This window comes from Henckelia pumila, chromosome 4 (assembly GCF_033568475.1).
Source record: "Henckelia pumila isolate YLH828 chromosome 4, ASM3356847v2, whole genome shotgun sequence".
Lineage (NCBI taxonomy): Eukaryota > Viridiplantae > Streptophyta > Magnoliopsida > Lamiales > Gesneriaceae > Henckelia > Henckelia pumila.
In genome coordinates this window covers 143605697-143624574 of record NC_133123.1, presented here as the reverse complement: position 1 = coordinate 143624574, position 18878 = coordinate 143605697, and the positions used below count along the sequence as shown (strand labels likewise).

General features: G+C 42.6%; 1 protein-coding gene across 1 annotated transcript; it reads left to right on the top strand.

Annotated features, from left to right (window-relative positions):
• The first annotated feature begins 1992 nt into the window (after positions 1–1992).
• LOC140861951 (uncharacterized) lies at positions 1993–15195 on the top strand. Its single transcript, XM_073264952.1, has 10 exons — positions 1993–2235; positions 2452–2829; positions 12420–12642; positions 12876–13192; positions 13279–13428; positions 13563–13667; positions 13960–14129; positions 14190–14495; positions 14652–14965; positions 15110–15195. Exons 1-10 carry the CDS (start codon positions 1993–1995, stop codon positions 15193–15195), a joined length of 2292 nt encoding a protein of 763 aa, XP_073121053.1.
• Positions 15196–18878: the final 3683 nt, after the last annotated feature.

The window sequence follows — 18878 nt, the reverse complement described above, 5'->3', positions numbered from 1 at the left end:
GCAATAGAACGAGCAAGTTTGAATTGGGACTGAGGTGGGCAAGTTCAAAAGGGCCAGTGGTTAGGGGCAGTGGTTAGGGGCTGTCTCGGGTAGCTTGAAGCTGTGGTTAGGGGCCGTCTCGGTTAGTTTGAAGCTGGAAAGCAGCTAGGGAATTTTTGTGGCAGTTAAGGAGTTGCTGGAGGTGCCTAGAGGATTGACATTGATACTAGGATAGTGGTTCGAAGATCTTGGAACAAATCAACACATTTCTGGGTTGAGTTAGGACGTTGGCATTGGGTAGATTTTTGGGAGCATCCTTGCTGCCCGGAAGCGTGAGATTCCAACTGGGTTAAGGGCTGTATTCGATGAAGGCTCGGGGCTGGTGGATACCTTAAGTGCTATGGAAATTGATGTTTCGAGCGGAATTCGAATTGGTTGAGTTTTCCTTTAGCCTTAGGCCTTAAGTCTTAGGAAGAGCAGAATTTCAAAGGCAAAAAGCTTGCTGTCCGGGTTTGAGCATTTTAAACAGTGTTAAGATCAAAATTTGGGTAAAGGCTCGTGACTGGGAGTAGTTAAGAAGTTAGGATTTTGCTGTTTCGAGCGGAGTTTCTTTTGGCAAGAAGGGAGTGAGTGGTAAGCTTTTAGGGTGTATCGCTCCATTTACCTAAGTACTTTTAATCATCGATTAGATTCCCGCCCTTGGAACTCCCCTACATCACCATTCCAGTCATTCACCATCGAGTCCTTTGCATGTTCATTAAGTCATTATCTTCATAGACCTTACATCATCATGTGCATGCTAAGTCTTAAAATTCGATAAAGGAAAAGATACATTTTTGAACAAAGTGAGATAGTTGTGACTACATATTCATGTGTTCGTGTGGGGCTGAAAGACGTTTTGGCCTCCCTTACCAATTTATTATGGGTTTCCTTACCTTAGCATGTGTTCGTGTGGGGTCGGAGCTATTCTGGTCTCCCTTAACAATAGGGCAAGTACGGGTTGGGTTTCATCTCAACCTCCTTGAGGCATTGTGCACTATAGCCATGATCATGATCGCAATTACAGAGTCACAATTCATGGATCGGAGTTCACTCAAAAATTCATATGACCATGTTTAGTACATTTTATGCTATTTATTGAGTTATTTGACTTATTCTTGCACATGTCATTTTCATGCATTTATTCTTTATTCATGTTCATTACTTTTTAAGTTCAGGGGCACTAACGATTATTTTACTACGCACTATTTTGAATTCTGTGTGTGCTTGTAGTTATTTAGTACTCGTTATCCCCCCCCCCCCCCCCCCCCCCCATGATCTTGCTGGGTCTTTTAGACTCACCCCACTTCTTTCTTCCTTTTAGGTGAGGACGAGTATAAGTGGACTAAGGGGCAGGATTCCATGGGTGAGGTTCCCAGAGGTGCAGGCCTGTGACCGTGGCTCCATTTATTTTTCCGCTGTGTCATTTCTGTCTAAGAGTCTATAATAAATTTATACTTCTACTTTCTCGTTTTTATTGGTAGCAGGATGTGATTCCCTACTTAGGAACATTGTCTTTTATCGCTTTTGCTTGTGGTTGCCCCGGTGTGACACGTTAATGTCATGTTGCTAGTTTTGATACTTGTTGAATGTTGAGAGTCGTTATTTAAGATATTTTGACCTGCTGTCTGTGTTGTTGGTTGTTCTAAAAACAGACGGGTCATGCCGAAATTTTTAGAAATTTTTAATTATTTAGAAAATCCGCGTATTATTATTTTCTATTTATTTGAGTATTAGTAGCTAGTCGTCTCAGTTGGTATCAGAGCCTCGGTCTTGGTTGGGTCTGTGCCTACTACCGGTTGCCGAAACTCAAAGGGATCTCGCCTCAAAGTCTGTAAGATTTAAGTGCATTTAATTACTATTTGTTTAAGTTCATTTCCGCTTATCCTTTTAATTTTCGAGCTTGTAAAAGTTTAAAGAAAACCTTTTTCTAAGGCATGAAACTTGATTGTGGGAATTTGAACTTGCGTACAGATGGCCGCTCGTCGTGGACGTCCCCCACATCCACTGCCGCCACCTCCTCCTCCGCTACTTCCACCAGCTGGAGATGTTGGGACACAGGTGCTAGCGGGCTTAGCCCATATCCTAGAGCAACATGTGGACGCTCCGAGGCCTGGACTTGGGACTGTTTATGAGCAGTTCAGGAAGATGAATCCGAAGGACTTTGCTGGCACCACTGATCCACTGGTAGCGGAGGGATGGATCCGTTCACTTGAGGTGATCTTCCATTATATGTAGTTGGGAGATCCGGATCGAGTCCGTTGTGCTGTCTTTCATCTCCAGGATGATGCTGCCCTCTGGTGGGAGGGAGTGGAGAAGACAGTAGACACAACTACCCTGCCTTGGGCTGAGTTTAGGAGACTCTTCTTTGAGAAGTATTTCACTGCTGATGTGAGAGCCCGTTTGAAGACGGAGTTTTTGAGTCTGCGACAGGGAGACTTATCGGTGGCTGAGTTTGTGGTGAAATTTGAGCGAGGTTGCCACTTTGTGCCTTTGATTGGGGACGATAAGGCGGAGAAGCTCCAGCACTTCATTGTTGGGTTACGACCCACTATCCGACAAGATGTGCTCATGGCAGAGCCAGCTGACTATGCATCGGCGCTCAGACGAGCTTTGAGGTCGGAGCAGACTCTGAAGGACATCATTGCTGAGGCGCAGAGTAAGAGGCCACTCCCATCTCATGGTCCGCAGCAGCACCACAGGAAGAGGCCGTTTACTGGGTCGCAGCGTCAGCAGGGGCACTTCAAACCTCAGGGGCATCTAGCCCATAGGCCCCAGGGGCATCATGTTCAGCGACCCCAGGGTCAGCTTGTAAGAGTGGGTGCCCAGTGAGCCAACTGTGTGGCTATGGGCTTTGTTGACTCTTTGTATAAACAATCTTTTGTTTAATATTATTTACACTTTTATGGCAATGACTTTATATTACTTCATATTGTTATATTGTGATATACTATTGTTGTTTTGATAAAGACCTTGAATATACTATAGTGTATGTAAGATGTGGTAGAACATGGAGATGTCTATCATGAAATACATCTTATAGTCACTGTATATTCTAAAACCGTTCCTAGTCAATTGAGCCGTCCGATAATAAGGATAAGGATCGCTCGAGTTTGAGACTAGCATTTGCGATGCGGAGTACCACGTTTCATTGGTAGGGAACATGGAGATGTTCGAAGCATGCAAATGGATATTCATAGGATGAATAGTCGAACTACCCTATCCGGACTTTCCAAGTGGTTATCACTTATCGAGTGGATAAAGTCCGCGGTTTTGGTTGTACACCATTAGTCCTTACGACTTGAAACATCATGGAGACTCTATATGCTAGTACTGTGCTTTGACTCGTTTACCGACTCTGAGGGGGTCATCAGGTGTCGAGATTGGGTACAGTTACGACACATATAGGAGTCAATGCATTGTTGTCAAGGATTCACCACATACTTGCGAGTGTGGATATCCTATGCGATCTGAGGAGATATTAGTGTGACAAATCTCTGGCCAGAGTACTTGATGTGATTTAAGAAATGGTTTCTTAGTAGCACATGCGATGTCACTAATTTGATCTTCAAGATGCATTGCATAGTTATCGAATCTTGAGCGACTCTCGATATACCAATGGTTGTTGATTCGATCGGGATATATGGATGAAGGGACCGTACTGTACGCTAACCAAAATCTACTGGTTCTTGTAGGCACTATCAGTGATACCTAGGGAATCATGGGGCGATGTTGCTAGGCGCTTTACCATGATTCGTTGGGCAAGTCGGAAAGTGTTGTTCCGAGTCACAAGGAGTTGTGAGCCCACGGCTAGCTGTATCCCTGAACCATTGAGGGTCACACAGTGTAATGGAGTTTTAATCCCCGTTGAGATAGTTAAATTTAAAGAGTTAAATTTAATGAACTAAGGAGTTGGACTTCTTAAATAAGAGTAAGGGAGTAGGATTTCCTAAAATGACATAGGGATGGACATTTTTGGAAACCACTGAATTCGGATTCAGGAAAATTTATTTTGACTTTAAAACGTGCAGAAATGGTTTCTGTGCACATTGGTGAAATCGTTTCATCAATCGGAGTCACGATGAATTTTATATTAATTTCTGAACGAGTGGGCTTTGCTTGTCGGGCCCCAGCTTATGATTAATGGGCCCTAAGGTGTTAGTGGCCTGCATTATAAATAAGTTATTTCAGTACAGAAATTACACACAACAGGTCATAATTTTTGAGACAGAGCAAAAATCGAACCCTAGCCTCTCTCTCAACAAATCGGCCGAACCCTCCCCCTCTGCCCGAGAAAATTCCGGTCTGTGATTTTGAATCGCATTAAGGAATAACGAATCAAATTCGTGTATTCTCTTCGCAGAAAACTTCTGATAGATTTTCTAGTGCAATCTATCAGAGGGATTAAACCTCTGTTCGTGGACCTGATTGAAGGCGTTCATCGGTTCCAGGGAGAGACAACAAGAGCAGAATTGTTCTGTTGGTGTCCATTAATCTCGTTGCGAGATTTGAGGTAAAATTTATTTAATTGTTATTTAAATTTTACACACACGTAATTCAATCGATGAACGGTTGATACCCATACCATGGAAACGTTCCATGAAAAATTTTTAAACTTCCGCTGCACCGGGTATCAATCGTAATTGGTCTGGGAACTCGCCAGTTTTCCAACAGTGGTATCAGAGCCAGGTTGCTCAGATCAATCGATTGAATTAATCAATTGTACAAAATTTTTGAGTCTCGGTTTTTGAAACAAAATAAATATTTTTAATAAAAATTTTTTTTTTTTTCCGGGGGCGAAACCCGGGCAGCGATTGGATCGCTGCCCGGAAGGGGCAGCGATGGTCGCTGCCCCCAGGGGCGGCGCACGGCGCCGCCCAAAGGGGGCGCACGGCGCCGCCCAGGGCGGCGACCGTCGCCGCCCAGGGCGGCGCACGGCGCTGCCCAGGGCAGCGCTGTGCGCTGCGCAGGGCAGCGCCAGGCGCCGCCAGGGCAGCAAGCGTTGCTGCCCTAAGGGGGCAGCCGGGCTGCCCCGGCCCGCGCCCCGGGTGCGGGCCAACCCGGGAGTGTCCCGGGTGGCCCGCGGGAAAAATTAATATTTTATTAAAAATTAATTTTAATATGTTAAAATTTTATTTTTGGTCCGGTCAAAAATTGTTTTTGATTGGTTCACGAGATTTCGGATCGAATTGTTCGAGTCCGTAAATTTTAAAATTGATTTTGGATAAATTTGAATTTTTGGAAAATTTTAATATTTTATCCGTAAATTGAATTTTGAAATCAATTATTTTGGTACAATTGATGATAAGATATGATCTTATGATATATTGAGTAAAATATGATTTTATTTGTAAAATTGGATTTTATAGATAAAATATGATTTTATTTGATATGGAGATAAAATATGATTTTATATGTGAAATGTGATTTTATATATAAAATATGATTTTATCTTGTTTAAATTTAAAATTGCCACAGCATGTTATCCAATAAATTAATTTTGAATTAAATGTTATTGGATAAGGATGATCGATTGCCATGACCAATTTTGTAGGTGTATGTTAGGAATTTACATTTTGTCTTTATTGTTGTTGGTTTTATTAATGGGCCTGGTTTATGGCCCGATATGAATGTCATATGTAATAAAAGTGGGCTTGGTTTATAGCCCGTTCCCACCCCCTAAAAATGTATCCCCTACTTGTCATTGTTATTTATTGTAAATACATTAGATTTAGTGGGAGATCAAGATTTGAAGATGGTGGGCCCAGCAGACAATGAAGACTGAAGAAATGTAAATTGGAAGCATATGTAATAGGATTGCATTTGCATACTGCATATTACCTAGGATTGGACTAAGACCCGTGATTGGCAACCACGGGTCAATTAGAAATGGAATCGATCATCCTATATAATATGTGATATTATGATTGTATGCATGTTTAGACATAAATTGCGTGAATCCGGCAATGCATGCAATAAATTAAATATGATGAGACAAATATTTTTATAAATAAAATCCCTCATTTTAAATATGATTTAAAATTTATATCAAGATAAATAAAGGAAATTTAAATATTGTTTAAATGTTCCTACCTTCCATCAACGGTCAATGTATGTGATGCTACCCGCGGATACGGTCCGGCTCATATTATTGGGGGGGCCCGTCCGTCGGAAAGCTGTACATTGGATCGACAAATGTTGTAAGTTGGGTGGAACTCCCATGGGATCGGCTCATATTATTGGGGATCCACATGGCGACCGTCCATCACAACTTAATATTGATGGGTCATCTTGACATGTCACTTTAAACGGCGTCATATTATTGGGCCCTTATTGGACATGAGGTAAACACATGGGGGTTGCTTTGGAAGCAATTGGGCTCTACCTTTTGAGAATTATGGTTGGCTGATATTATTCGGGACCATAAGTTTGTCAATTGGACTCCATGTTCTCACTAAGGAAAAAGTTTCCCGTTTTCACTAGAGGGTGGTGAAATCGTTAAAATAGTGGGAGTGAGATTCATAAAATTAAATTCGCCTATTTTATGTCTTAGTAAATTGTTAAACAATCATTGATATATGTCTGTTTTCCTTTTCAGTATTTCATACAATGAATTCGCGAAATCCTTTATTCTCGATCCTCGAACAAAACAAGCTGACTGGCGCCAACTATACGGAATGGTTCCGGAAGTTGAAGATTGTCTTAACTTCGGAGAAAATGCTCTACGTGTTAGAGAAAGCACCTCCGAAGGAAGCACCAGCTGACATAAGTCCGGAGGAATTGGCCAAACTTGATGCATGGTGTGACCATGACATCAAGACCAAATGCTATATGCAAGCCTCGATGTCTGATGAACTCCAGAGGCGATTTGAGGACACGGTGAATGCTGCTGACATTCACACGCAACTCAAGGAACTTTTTGGGGCTCAGTCGAGGGCTGAAAGGTTCTCTACTGTTAAGGAGTTGATGACGTGCCGCATGCGTGAAGGGACTTCGGTCCGTGATCATGGGGTACGAGTGATTTGGCTCATACAGAAGTTAGCGACCCTTGATTTGGTGTTGGAGCATGAACTCAATGTGGACTTGCTGCTTCTATCTCTTCCTTCTTCATTTGATGGATTCGTGATAAATTTTAATATGAACAAGATAGAGGCCACCCTTGAAGAGATGGTCAATATGCTCGTTACATATGAATCCACACTTAAGAAGGATAAGCCAGCTTTCTTGGTGGGCTCCTCATCTTCTGCTAAGAAGGGGCCAAGTATGAAGGGCAAGAAACGTTCTGCCCCACCCAAGAAAGTGGAACCCGAGAAGAAGCAAAAGACAAAGGCTTCAAACAATGGAAAATCCAAGGATGTTTGCCATTACTACAAGAAGCCGGGTCATTGGAAGCGCAACTGCAAGGAGTATCTTGAGCAGTTAGGAACTGCAAAGGGTATGTTCTATATCGAAATAAACATGTCACTTAATACAACTTCTTGGGTATTGGATACCGGATGTGGATCTCACATTTGCAATGATTTGCAGGTGATGACAAGAAGTCGCAGGCTTAGAATGGGTGAGACCCAGCTGAGGCTCGGGAATGGTTCCAGAGTTGAAGCTACGGCCATTGGAGATGTTTGATTTTGCAGAATGGTTTTAAATTATTGTTGAGAGATGTTTTATTTGTGCCAGATTTAATTAAAAACATTATTTCTATTTCTATGCTTGATAGAGATGGTTATTCTTGTAATTTTGTGAATGGGATTTGCAATATTTACAAGAACGAATGTTTAATTGGAAATGGACAACTTGAAAACGATCTATACAATTTAAAACTAAAAGACGTTCCATTGAATTGTATTGACAAACCGGCGACAACAAACAAAAGGAAAATCGATAGTCAAAACCCGGCAAACCTTTGGCACGCTAGACTAGGTCATATTTCCTCAAGGAGGATGAACAAGCTAGTGGGAGAGGGCATGTTTGATATGTCTGATATTAACTCTCTACCTACTTGTGAATCCTGCCTAAAAGGAAAAATGACTAAATCTCCTTTTAAGGGGAAACCTGAGCGTAGTCAGAATCTGTTGGATTTGATCCATACAGATGTTTGTGGTCCATTTAGAGTAGGGACTCAACATGGCCACACCTACTTCATTACCTTTACTGATGATTATTCAAGGTATGGGTATTTATATTTAATGAAATATAAGTCTGAAGCATTTGAAAAGTTCAAAGAATTCAAGGCTGAAGTAGAAAACAAGCTAGGTAAAAGTATTAAAGCACTTCGATCGGATCGAGGTGGAGAATACTTGAGTACCGAGTTTTTGGACTATCTAAAAGAGAATGGGATTCTCTCTCAGTGGACTCCTCCTATGACACCACAGCTTAATGGTGTATCGGAGCGTCGTAATCGAACTTTGTTGGACATGGTTCGATCCATGATGAGCTTCACTGAGCTTCCACCTTCGTTTTGGGGCTATGCGCTTGAAACGGCGGTATTGTTGTTGAATAACGTCCACACTAAAGCAGTGGACAAAACACCATACGAGTTATGGAATGGCAAAGCTCCTAAGTATTCGTACTTGAGGATTTGGGGATGTCCTGCTTACGTGAAGCGGACAGTGGGAGATAAGTTGGATAGTCGATCCAGCTTGTGTTATTTTGTGGGGTATCCGAAGAATTCAATCGGATATTATTTCTATTATCCTGCTGAAACAAAGGTGTTTGTTTCACGGAATGCCACCTTCTTGGAGAAGGAGTTCTTATTGGATAAGAAAGGCGAGATGATGGAACTCGAAGAAGTTCGAGAAGAACCCGAAATACAAAATAACGATCCCACACCTCAGGAACCATTGCTGGACACGCCTGCACCTAGAAGATCCGAGAGGACTTCTAGACCTCCAGTTCGATATGGTCTTCTTCTTGAAGAGGGTCAAGATGAACCCGACATTGGATGTGATCCAAGAAGCTTCAAGGAAGCAATTTCTGATGCGGATTCGAATTTATGGCTTGAAGCTATGCAGTCTGAATTGGATTCGATGCATACTAACCAAGTCTGGTCTTTAGTGGATCCTCCCGATGGAATTGTTCCAATAGGGTGTAAATGGATCTACAAAAGAAAGCTTGGGCCTGATGGTAAGATATTGACTTACAAGGCGCGATTGGTGGCGAAAGGTTATACTCAAAGGCAAGGAGTTGACTATGATGAAACCTTTTCACCAGTCGCAATGTTCAAGTCCATAAGAATCCTAATTGCCATAGCTGCATGGTATGACTATGAGATATGGCAGATGGATGTGAAGACTGCTGCTTTTCTTAATGGAGACATTAAGGAAGAAATCTATATGAAGCAGCCTGAGGGGTTCACATCCATGGGAAGCGAGCATAAGGTATGCAAGCTTCAGAGATCAATTTATGGTCTAAAACAAGCATCAAGAAGTTGGAACCAGAAATTTGATGAAACAATAAAAGATTTTGGTTTCATCAAGAACCCGGAGGAACCTTGCGTGTACAAGAAAGTAGTTAAGGATGCGGTAACATTCTTAGTACTTTATGTTGATGACATCCTACTCATTGGGAATGATGTAGGGATGTTGCAGTCAACAAAGATATGGTTATCAGGTAGATTTTCGATGAAGGATTTGGGTGAGGCATCCTACATTCTTGGGATACAGATCTATAGGGATAGATCTAAGAGAATGATAGGACTCACTCAATCAACCTACATCGATACCATATTGAAACGGTTTTCAATGGATGGGTCCAAGAGAGGACATCTACCCATGTGTCATGGAGTTTCTCTATCCAAGTCTATGTGTCCCAAGACTGATGCAGAGATAGAGAATATGACACATGTACCATATGCGGGTTATAGGTAGTATCATGTATGGGATGATATCTACCAGACCGGATGTAGCATTTGCTCTGAGTGTCACGAGCAGATATCAGTCTAATCCTGGTCAGATGCATTGGAAAGCCGTGAAGGACATTCTTAAGTACTTGCGAAGGACTAAGAATATGTTCATGGTTTATGGAGGACGAGAACTCAAACTGGAAGGCTATACCGACTCTAGCTTCCAAAGTGATGTGGATGACTCGAAGTCAACCTCTGGATTTGTGTTCATGCTCAATGGCGGTGCTGTCTCTTGGAAGAGTTCCAAACAGGACACCACAGCGGATTCCACCACTGAGGCTGAATACATTGCAGCATCAGCTGCTGCTAAAGAGGCCGTTTGGATGAGGAATTTCGTCCAAGAGTTGGGCGTCATTCCTGAATTTGTTGGTCCAGTCCCGGTGTACTGCGACAACACGGGTGCCGTTGCTCAAGCAAAGGAACCAAGGTCTCATCAAAGATCCAAACACGTACTGAGGAAATACCACATAATCCGGGAGATTGTGGAAAGAGGAGACATCAGTGTCGAACGAGTGGCCTCTGCAGACAATATCGCTGATCCACTTACTAAGCCTTTGCCAGGACCATTGTTTGACAAACATCGCGAAGCAATGGGTCTACGTAGTATGACTAGTTGGCTATAGGGCAAGTGGGAGATTGTAAGAGTGGGTGCCCAGTGAGCCAACTGTGTGGCTATGGGCTTTGTTGACTCTTTGTATAAACAATCTTTTGTTTAATATTATTTACACTTTTATGGCAATGACTTTATATTACTTCATATTGTTATATTGTGATATACTATTGTTGTTTTGATAAAGACCTTGAATATACTATAGTGTATGTAAGATGTGGTAGAACATGGAGATGTCTATCATGAAATACATCTTATAGTCACTGTATATTCTAAAACCGTTCCTAGTCAATTGAGCCGTCCGATAATAAGGATAAGGATCGCTCGAGTTTGAGACTAGCATTTGCGATGCGGAGTACCACGTTTCATTGGTAGGGAACATGGAGATGTTCGAAGCATGCAAATGGATATTCATAGGATGAATAGTCGAACTACCCTATCCGGACTTTCCAAGTGGTTATCACTTATCGAGTGGATAAAGTCCGCGGTTTTGGTTGTACACCATTAGTCCTTACGACTTGAAACATCATGGAGACTCTATATGCTAGTACTGTGCTTTGACTCGTTTACCGACTCTGAGGGGGTCATCAGGTGTCGAGATTGGGTACAGTTACGACACATATAGGAGTCAATGCATTGTTGTCAAGGATTCACCACATACTTGCGAGTGTGGATATCCTATGCGATCTGAGGAGATATTAGTGTGACAAATCTCTGGCCAGAGTACTTGATGTGATTTAAGAAATGGTTTCTTAGTAGCACATGCGATGTCACTAATTTGATCTTCAAGATGCATTGCATAGTTATCGAATCTTGAGCGACTCTCGATATACCAATGGTTGTTGATTCGATCGGGATATATGGATGAAGGGACCGTACTGTACGCTAACCAAAATCTACTGGTTCTTGTAGGCACTATCAGTGATACCTAGGGAATCATGGGGCGATGTTGCTAGGCGCTTTACCATGATTCGTTGGGCAAGTCGGAAAGTGTTGTTCCGAGTCACAAGGAGTTGTGAGCCCACGGCTAGCTGTATCCCTGAACCATTGAGGGTCACACAGTGTAATGGAGTTTTAATCCCCGTTGAGATAGTTAAATTTAAAGAGTTAAATTTAATGAACTAAGGAGTTGGACTTCTTAAATAAGAGTAAGGGAGTAGGATTTCCTAAAATGACATAGGGATGGACATTTTTGGAAACCACTGAATTCGGATTCAGGAAAATTTATTTTGACTTTAAAACGTGCAGAAATGGTTTCTGTGCACATTGGTGAAATCGTTTCATCAATCGGAGTCACGATGAATTTTATATTAATTTCTGAACGAGTGGGCTTTGCTTGTCGGGCCCCAGCTTATGATTAATGGGCCCTAAGGTGTTAGTGGCCTGCATTATAAATAAGTTATTTCAGTACAGAAATTACACACAACAGGTCATAATTTTTGAGACAGAGCAAAAATCGAACCCTAGCCTCTCTCTCAACAAATCGGCCGAACCCTCCCCCTCTGCCCGAGAAAATTCCGGTCTGTGATTTTGAATCGCAGTAAGGAATAACGAATCAAATTCGTGTATTCTCTTCGCAGAAAACTTCTGATAGATTTTCTAGTGCAATCTATCAGAGGGATTAAACCTCTGTTCGTGGACCTGATTGAAGGCGTTCATCGGTTCCAGGGAGAGACAACAAGAGCAGAATTGTTCTGTTGGTGTCCATTAATCTCGTTGCGAGATTTGAGGTAAAATTTATTTAATTGTTATTTAAATTTTACACACACGTAATTCAATCGATGAACGGTTGATACCCATACCATGGAAACGTTCCATGAAAAATTTTTAAACTTCCGCTGCACCGGGTATCAATCGTAATTGGTCTGGGAACTCGCCAGTTTTCCAACACAGCTAGCACCAAGACCCGCTCCTCCCAAGACTGGGGAGAATCCTGTTTGCCCGAAATGTCGTCGTGCTCATCATGGACAGTGTCTAGCAGGAGCCGGAGTTTGCTATCGATGCAAGAAGCCAGGACACGTGGTTTCAGATTGTCCTTTGTGCGCCATGCCGACTCAGGGGAGAGTGTTTGTGATGCAGGCCGAGGAGGCCGACCCTGATACCACGCTCGTCACAGGTAATATTTAGAGCATTTAATTAAGGGTGATTTAACTGATTCCTAGTTGCACTGTTCGTTTTGAGCTTTTCTTTTGGGAATGAGAATTTGTTTTAGGATGCATGCTTTGGGTTAATTGGTCGTGTAGAGATGAATAATTTTGTTTATGAGATTTGTTGGCTTAGAATGAACCTAAGAAGGACTTGCCTTATTTTTTTTCAATCTTTCCGTGGTTGTAATCACCTTTAATGCAGGTAGAATTTTAGTAGCCGGTGTGGCCACTAGAGCCTTGTTAGACTCAGGGGCTACCCATTCTTTCATATCGGAGGCTTTTACTCGCAAGCGGAGCATTGAGTGCGAGGATCAGATTGGTGGATTCACAGTGACCATCCCATCAGGGGAAGAACTGTCCACTAGGAGAATGGTGAGGAATCTTGAACTCCTATTGCAAGGGCAACCAGTAGTTGAAGACTTGATAGTACTGCCCATGCCCAGGTTTGACTTGATTCTTGGGATGGATTGGATGTCTAAGAATGCAGTGGTGATCGACTTTCAGCTGAGGTCAGTATTGGTCAGACCAGAAGGAGTAGAGCCGTTTCAGTTTGAGGCTACTAGGGGTTCGAGGAAGACACAGATCATATCTTTTATGCAAGCTAGGAGATGGTGCATGAAGGATGTGAGGCATTCTTAGCCAGTATATCTTTGACAGAGTTGCCACCACGTCCAGATATTTCAGATGTGGACATTGTCAGGGATTTTGAGGACGTATTTCCAGACGATGTTGCAGGCATTCCGACTGTTAGGGAGGTGGAGTTCTCTATCGACTTAGTACCCGGTACTGTGGAAATTTCTAAGGCACCGTACAGATTGGTTCCTGCGGAAATGAGGGAGTTAAAAGAGCAGATTCAAGAGTTGCTTGATAAGGGTTTCATACGCCCTAGTTTCTCTCCTTGGGGTGCACTGGTCCTGTTTGTGAAGAAGAAGGACGGAAGCCTAAGGCTGTGTATAGATTATCGGGAGTTGAATGGGGTGACAGTGAAGAACAAGTACCCACTACCTAGGATTGAGGACCTCTTCGATCAGTTGCAAGGGGCCTCTGTATTTTCAAAGATTGACCTTCGATCCGGTTATCATCAGCTGAGGGTGAAAGAATCGGATGTGTTTAAGACAGCTTTTAGGACTCGTTATGGTCACTACGAGTTCCTTGTGATGCCGTTCGGGTTGACGAACGCACCAGCGATTTTCATGGATCTTATGAACCGCGTATTCCAGCCGTTCTTGGACCAATTTGTAATCGTCTTCATTGACGATATTCTCATTTATTCCAAGGATAGATAGGAGCATTCGCAGCATTTGAGGACTGTTCTAGAGGTACTCCGAGAACGGAAGCTGTTTGCTAAGTTCGACAAATGCGAGTTTTGGTTGGAGAGAGTAGCATTCTTGGGCCATGTCATTTCCGAGAGAGGTGTTGAGGTAGACCCCTCCAAAGTTCAAGCTGTGAAGGAGTGGTCAGTACCTAGAAATGCATCATAGATTCACAGTTTTCTTGGATTGGCTGGTTATTACAGGAAGTTTATCAAGGGCTTTTCATCCATTGCAGTGCCCTTGACAACATTAACCAAGAAGAGTGCAAGGTTTGTTTGGAGTTCCGAATGTCAAAGAAGCTTTGATGTATTGAAGGAAGCTCTTACGACAACGCCAGTATTGGCTATGCCATCAGGGCAAGGTGATTTCGTGGTTTACACTGATGCTTCCAAGTTGGGATTGGGAGCAGTTCTTATGCAGCGTGATAGGGTTATTGCTTATGCTTCTAGGCAGTTGAAGGAGCATGTGAAGAATTATCCTACACATGACCTGGAGTTAGCGGCAGTAGTGTTCGCTCTCAAGATTTGGAGACACTATCTCTATGGAGAGAAGTGTAAGATATTCACCGACCATAAGAGCCTCAAGTACTTCTTCACCCAGATGGAGTTGAATATGAGGCAACAGAGATGGCTATAGTTGGTGAAGGACTACGATTGTGAGATCAGTTACCACCCGGGTAAGGCTAACGTGGTCGCAGACGCGCTGAGCCGGAAGAAGGCAGTGATTGCTTCCTTGTCAGTGGCTAGACCATTGCAAGATGAGATTCAGAGGTTCAAACTGGAGTTCTATCCTGAGGGTAGGGCTCCTAGACTGTCAGCCTTGTCAGTACAGACCACATTGTTTGACCGTATCAGGGTTGCTCAAGCAGATGATGAGCAGCTGAGAAAGTGGAGACAGAGAGCTGAGGAGAAAGATAGTGGTTTGTATTCGGTAGTAGATGAGATTGTAAAGTTCAGAGATCGATTTTGGGTTCCCGTAGGTGACTCTCTGCGAGCTACTATCATGGCAGAGGCACACGCATCACCGTACTCTATCCACCCGGGAAGTACGAAGATGTATCGGGATCTTCAGCGATTGTATTGGTGGCCGGGCATGAAGAGTGACATTGACCGATTTGTGTCAGAATGCCTGACATGCCAGCAGTTCAAGGCGGAGAATCAGAGGCCTGCAGGATTGCTTAAACCACTCCCTATTCCGGAGTGGAAATGAGAGAACATTACTATGGACTTCGTTGTTGGTTTGCCGAGGACAGTGAGGAATTAGAATGCTATTTGGGTTATAGTAGACCGACTCACAAAGTCGGCGCACTTCTTGCCAGTGAGGACGACCTTCACGATGACGCAGTATGCAGATTTGTATATCCGGGAGATAGTCAGACTACATGGTATCCCTATTTCCATAGTGCCTGATAGAGATCCAAGGTTTACTTCAACTTTTTGGAAGAGTCTTCACGCAGCTTTAGGGACGAAGCTTTATATAGCACTGCCTTTCACCCGCAGACGGACGGACAGTCCGAGAGGGTGATTCAGATTCTAGAAGATCTTTTGAGAGATTGTGCCATTGCCTTTCAAGGCAGTTGGGAGTCGAGACTGCCATTGGTGGAATTTGCTTATAACAACAGCTTTCAAGCCACCATTGGTATGGCGCCTTACGAGACACTCTATGGAAAACCGTGTAGATCTCCGGTGTTGTGGACCGAGATTGGGGAGAAATCGGAGTTAGGACCAGAGATTGTTCAATAGATTGCCGAAGTTGTAGCCAAGATTCGTGACAAGATGAGGACTGCATAGAGCCGGCAGAAGAGTTATGCTGATCACCGGAGGAGAGACTTGGAGTTCTCGGTGGGTGATCATGTGTTCATCTGTGTAGCGCCACTGAAGGGAGTTATGAGGTTTGGGAAGAAAGGAAAGTTGGCGCCGAGGTTCATAGGACCCTTCGAGATATTGGATAGGGTAGGGGCATTGGCTTATAGGGTGGCCTTGCCACCTAACCTTGACGGGGTCCATAATGTCTTCCATGTGTCGATGCTGAGGAAGTACATCTCGAACCCATCCCATGTGCTCAGTTCGGAACCACTTCAGATATCTCCTCACATGACCTATGAGGAGAGGCCCATCCGGATTTTGGATAGACAGGAGAGAAGACTCCGTAAAAAGTCGATTCCAATGATCAAGGTGAGATGGCAGAACCATTCGGATGAAGAGGCCACTTGGGAAGCAGAAGCAGATATCAGAGATCGCTATCCGGAACTATTTGGTGAGTCTCGAATTTCGAGGATGAAATTCTGTATTAGGGAGGGAGGAACTGTGACACCTAGAATTTTCCAAAAATTTGAGTTTTATGCCTAAAACTGTTTTAATATTTATAATTTTTAATTTTTGGAATTTAATTGCTTAGCTCGGTATTAAATTTTAAAATTTTATATTAATTATTTTAAATTTTCGGTGTCAGTCGCTTTTAAATTTAATTTTCCCGCGCTCTTGAGCTAATTCTTTTAAATTTCTGCGAGGAGTAGTATTTTAATTTCCGGACTATCGAATTCGATCTTTTATATTTAATTGGATATTCTAGTGTGTATTTTTGGTGCGAATTAATTTAGAAATACGAATTATTTCCTTAGTTTAACACTTTAACCTTTAATTGATATTTTCACCTAGGGTTGAGTATAACCCTAACACTTAAACCCATACACACGCATGCAATACACACACTCACTCATCGCGCTTGAACCATTTCCGCCTCCCCTGTTCTTGAGCAAGTTCTCTACCCCACGAATCTTCACAGGAGACCATCGATTTTTCCATCCTTTCCCTCCACAAAATCGTTCCTGAGCAAGCTAGAATGGTGGTTTGAGCTAGGGACCAGCGATTCTCTTCCGTTTTTCCCCTCGCCTCACTCACGCCACAGCTCCATTTTTCTGCTCGGGATTTTCAATTTCTTGTTTAATCTAGCTAGGCAAGATTGTGGATTCGTTTCTCGCATGTTGTATTCGATTATTATGTGTTATAATCTGTGGTTAGCTGCTGCCCTCCCCATTTTTGAAAATGCAAAGCTCATACGTGCCCTGCCTCTCTTTTCTTCACGGCTAATGTTGGGTTTTCTGGAAATTCTTGATTTTAGTTGATCTAATAATGTTCATAGGTTGAGATTGGATGATCTTAAAGCTTTGAAATGCAATTGTAATCATGATAGCATTTTCGATTTTTCCTGAATTCTATACTGTAATATTTCGTAAGTTTCTGTGTGCTGTGGATGGTGGATTGGCTTGGTGATCTAGGAGCTACCACGGTTGATACGTAGTTCACGTGGTAGCAATAGAACAAGCAAGTTTGAATTGGGACTGAGGTAGGCAAGTTCGAAAGGGCTAGTGGTTAGGGGCAGTGGTTAGGGGCTGTCTCGGGTAGCTTGAAGCTGTGGTTAGGGGCCGTCTCAGTTAGTTTGAAGCTGGACAGTAGCTAGGGAATTTCTGTGGTGGTTAAGGAGTTGCTGGAGGTGCCTAGAGGATTGACATTGATACTAGGATAGTGGTTCGAAGATCATGGAACAAATCGACACATTTCTGGGTTGAGTTAGGACGTTGGCATTGGGTAGATTTCTGGGAGCATCCTTGCTGCCCGGAAGCGTGAGATTCCAACTGGGTTAAGGGCTGTATTCGGTGAAGGCTCGGGCTGGTGGATACCTTAAGTGCTAGGAAAATTGATGTTCAAGCGGAATTCGAATTGGTTGAGTTTTCCTTAAGCCTTAGGCATTAAGTCTTAGGAAGAGCAGAATTTTAAAGGCAAAAAGTTTGCTGTCCGGGTTTGAGCATTTTAAACAGTGTTAAGATCAAAATTTGGGTAAAGGCTCGTGACTGGGAGTAGTTAAGAAGTTAGGATTTCGCTGTTGCGAGCGGAGTTTCTTTTGGCAAGAAGGGAGTGAGTGGTAAGCTTTTAGGGTGTATCGCTTCATTTACCTAAGTACTTTTAATCATGGATTAGATTCCCGCCCTTGGAACTCCCCTACATCACCATTCCAGTCATTCACCATCGAGTCCTTTGCATGCTCATTAAGTCATTATCTTCATAGACCTTACATCATCATGTGCATGCTAAGTCTTAAAATTCGATAAAGGAAAAGATACATTTTTGAACAAAGTGAGATGGTAGAACCCGAACCCGATATTGTGCTTTTCGGGTTGGTGTCGGGTAGTATAATTACTACCCGATCGGGTTCGGGTACCCGACAAAACCCGAATTTTTTTTTTTGAAAATTCAATATATATTAGTATGTATTATTCAAAAACATATCCTCTCTATTTTCATTATATTGCTCTCAACTAAAATGGTTGTTCATTTTTTTTTGGATTGTGCATACATACATCTATTGAGAAATGATGATTTTTTAATTTGATTTTCCATAGATTTCGATTATTTAATTGTTTGATAGAGTTGAGAATTTTTTTTTTTCAAAACTTATGAAAAATAAGTACATATATGAGGATAGAAGTAGTTCACAATCATAAATATATGTATTGTTTTTAATTTTCACATTCATCAAATTTGCAAAAAATAAAAAATAAAAAAAATAAAAAAAAATCCCAGGTACCCGATTGCGGGTACCCGACCTTACCCGAAAAAATCGGGTACCTGATTGTTGGGTACCCGATTTATTCAGATCGGGTTCGGGTAGTCAAAATGACTACCTGAAATGTCGGGTACCCGACATATCGGGTACCCGATCCGATGAAACCCGACCCGCGCCCACCCTTAGTTGTGACTACATATTCATGTGTTCGTGTGGGGCTGAAAGATATTTTGGCCTCCCATACCAATTCATTATGGGTTTCCTTACCTTAGCATGTGTTCGTGTGGGGCCGGAGCTATTCTGGTCTCCCTTACCAATAGGGCAAGTAC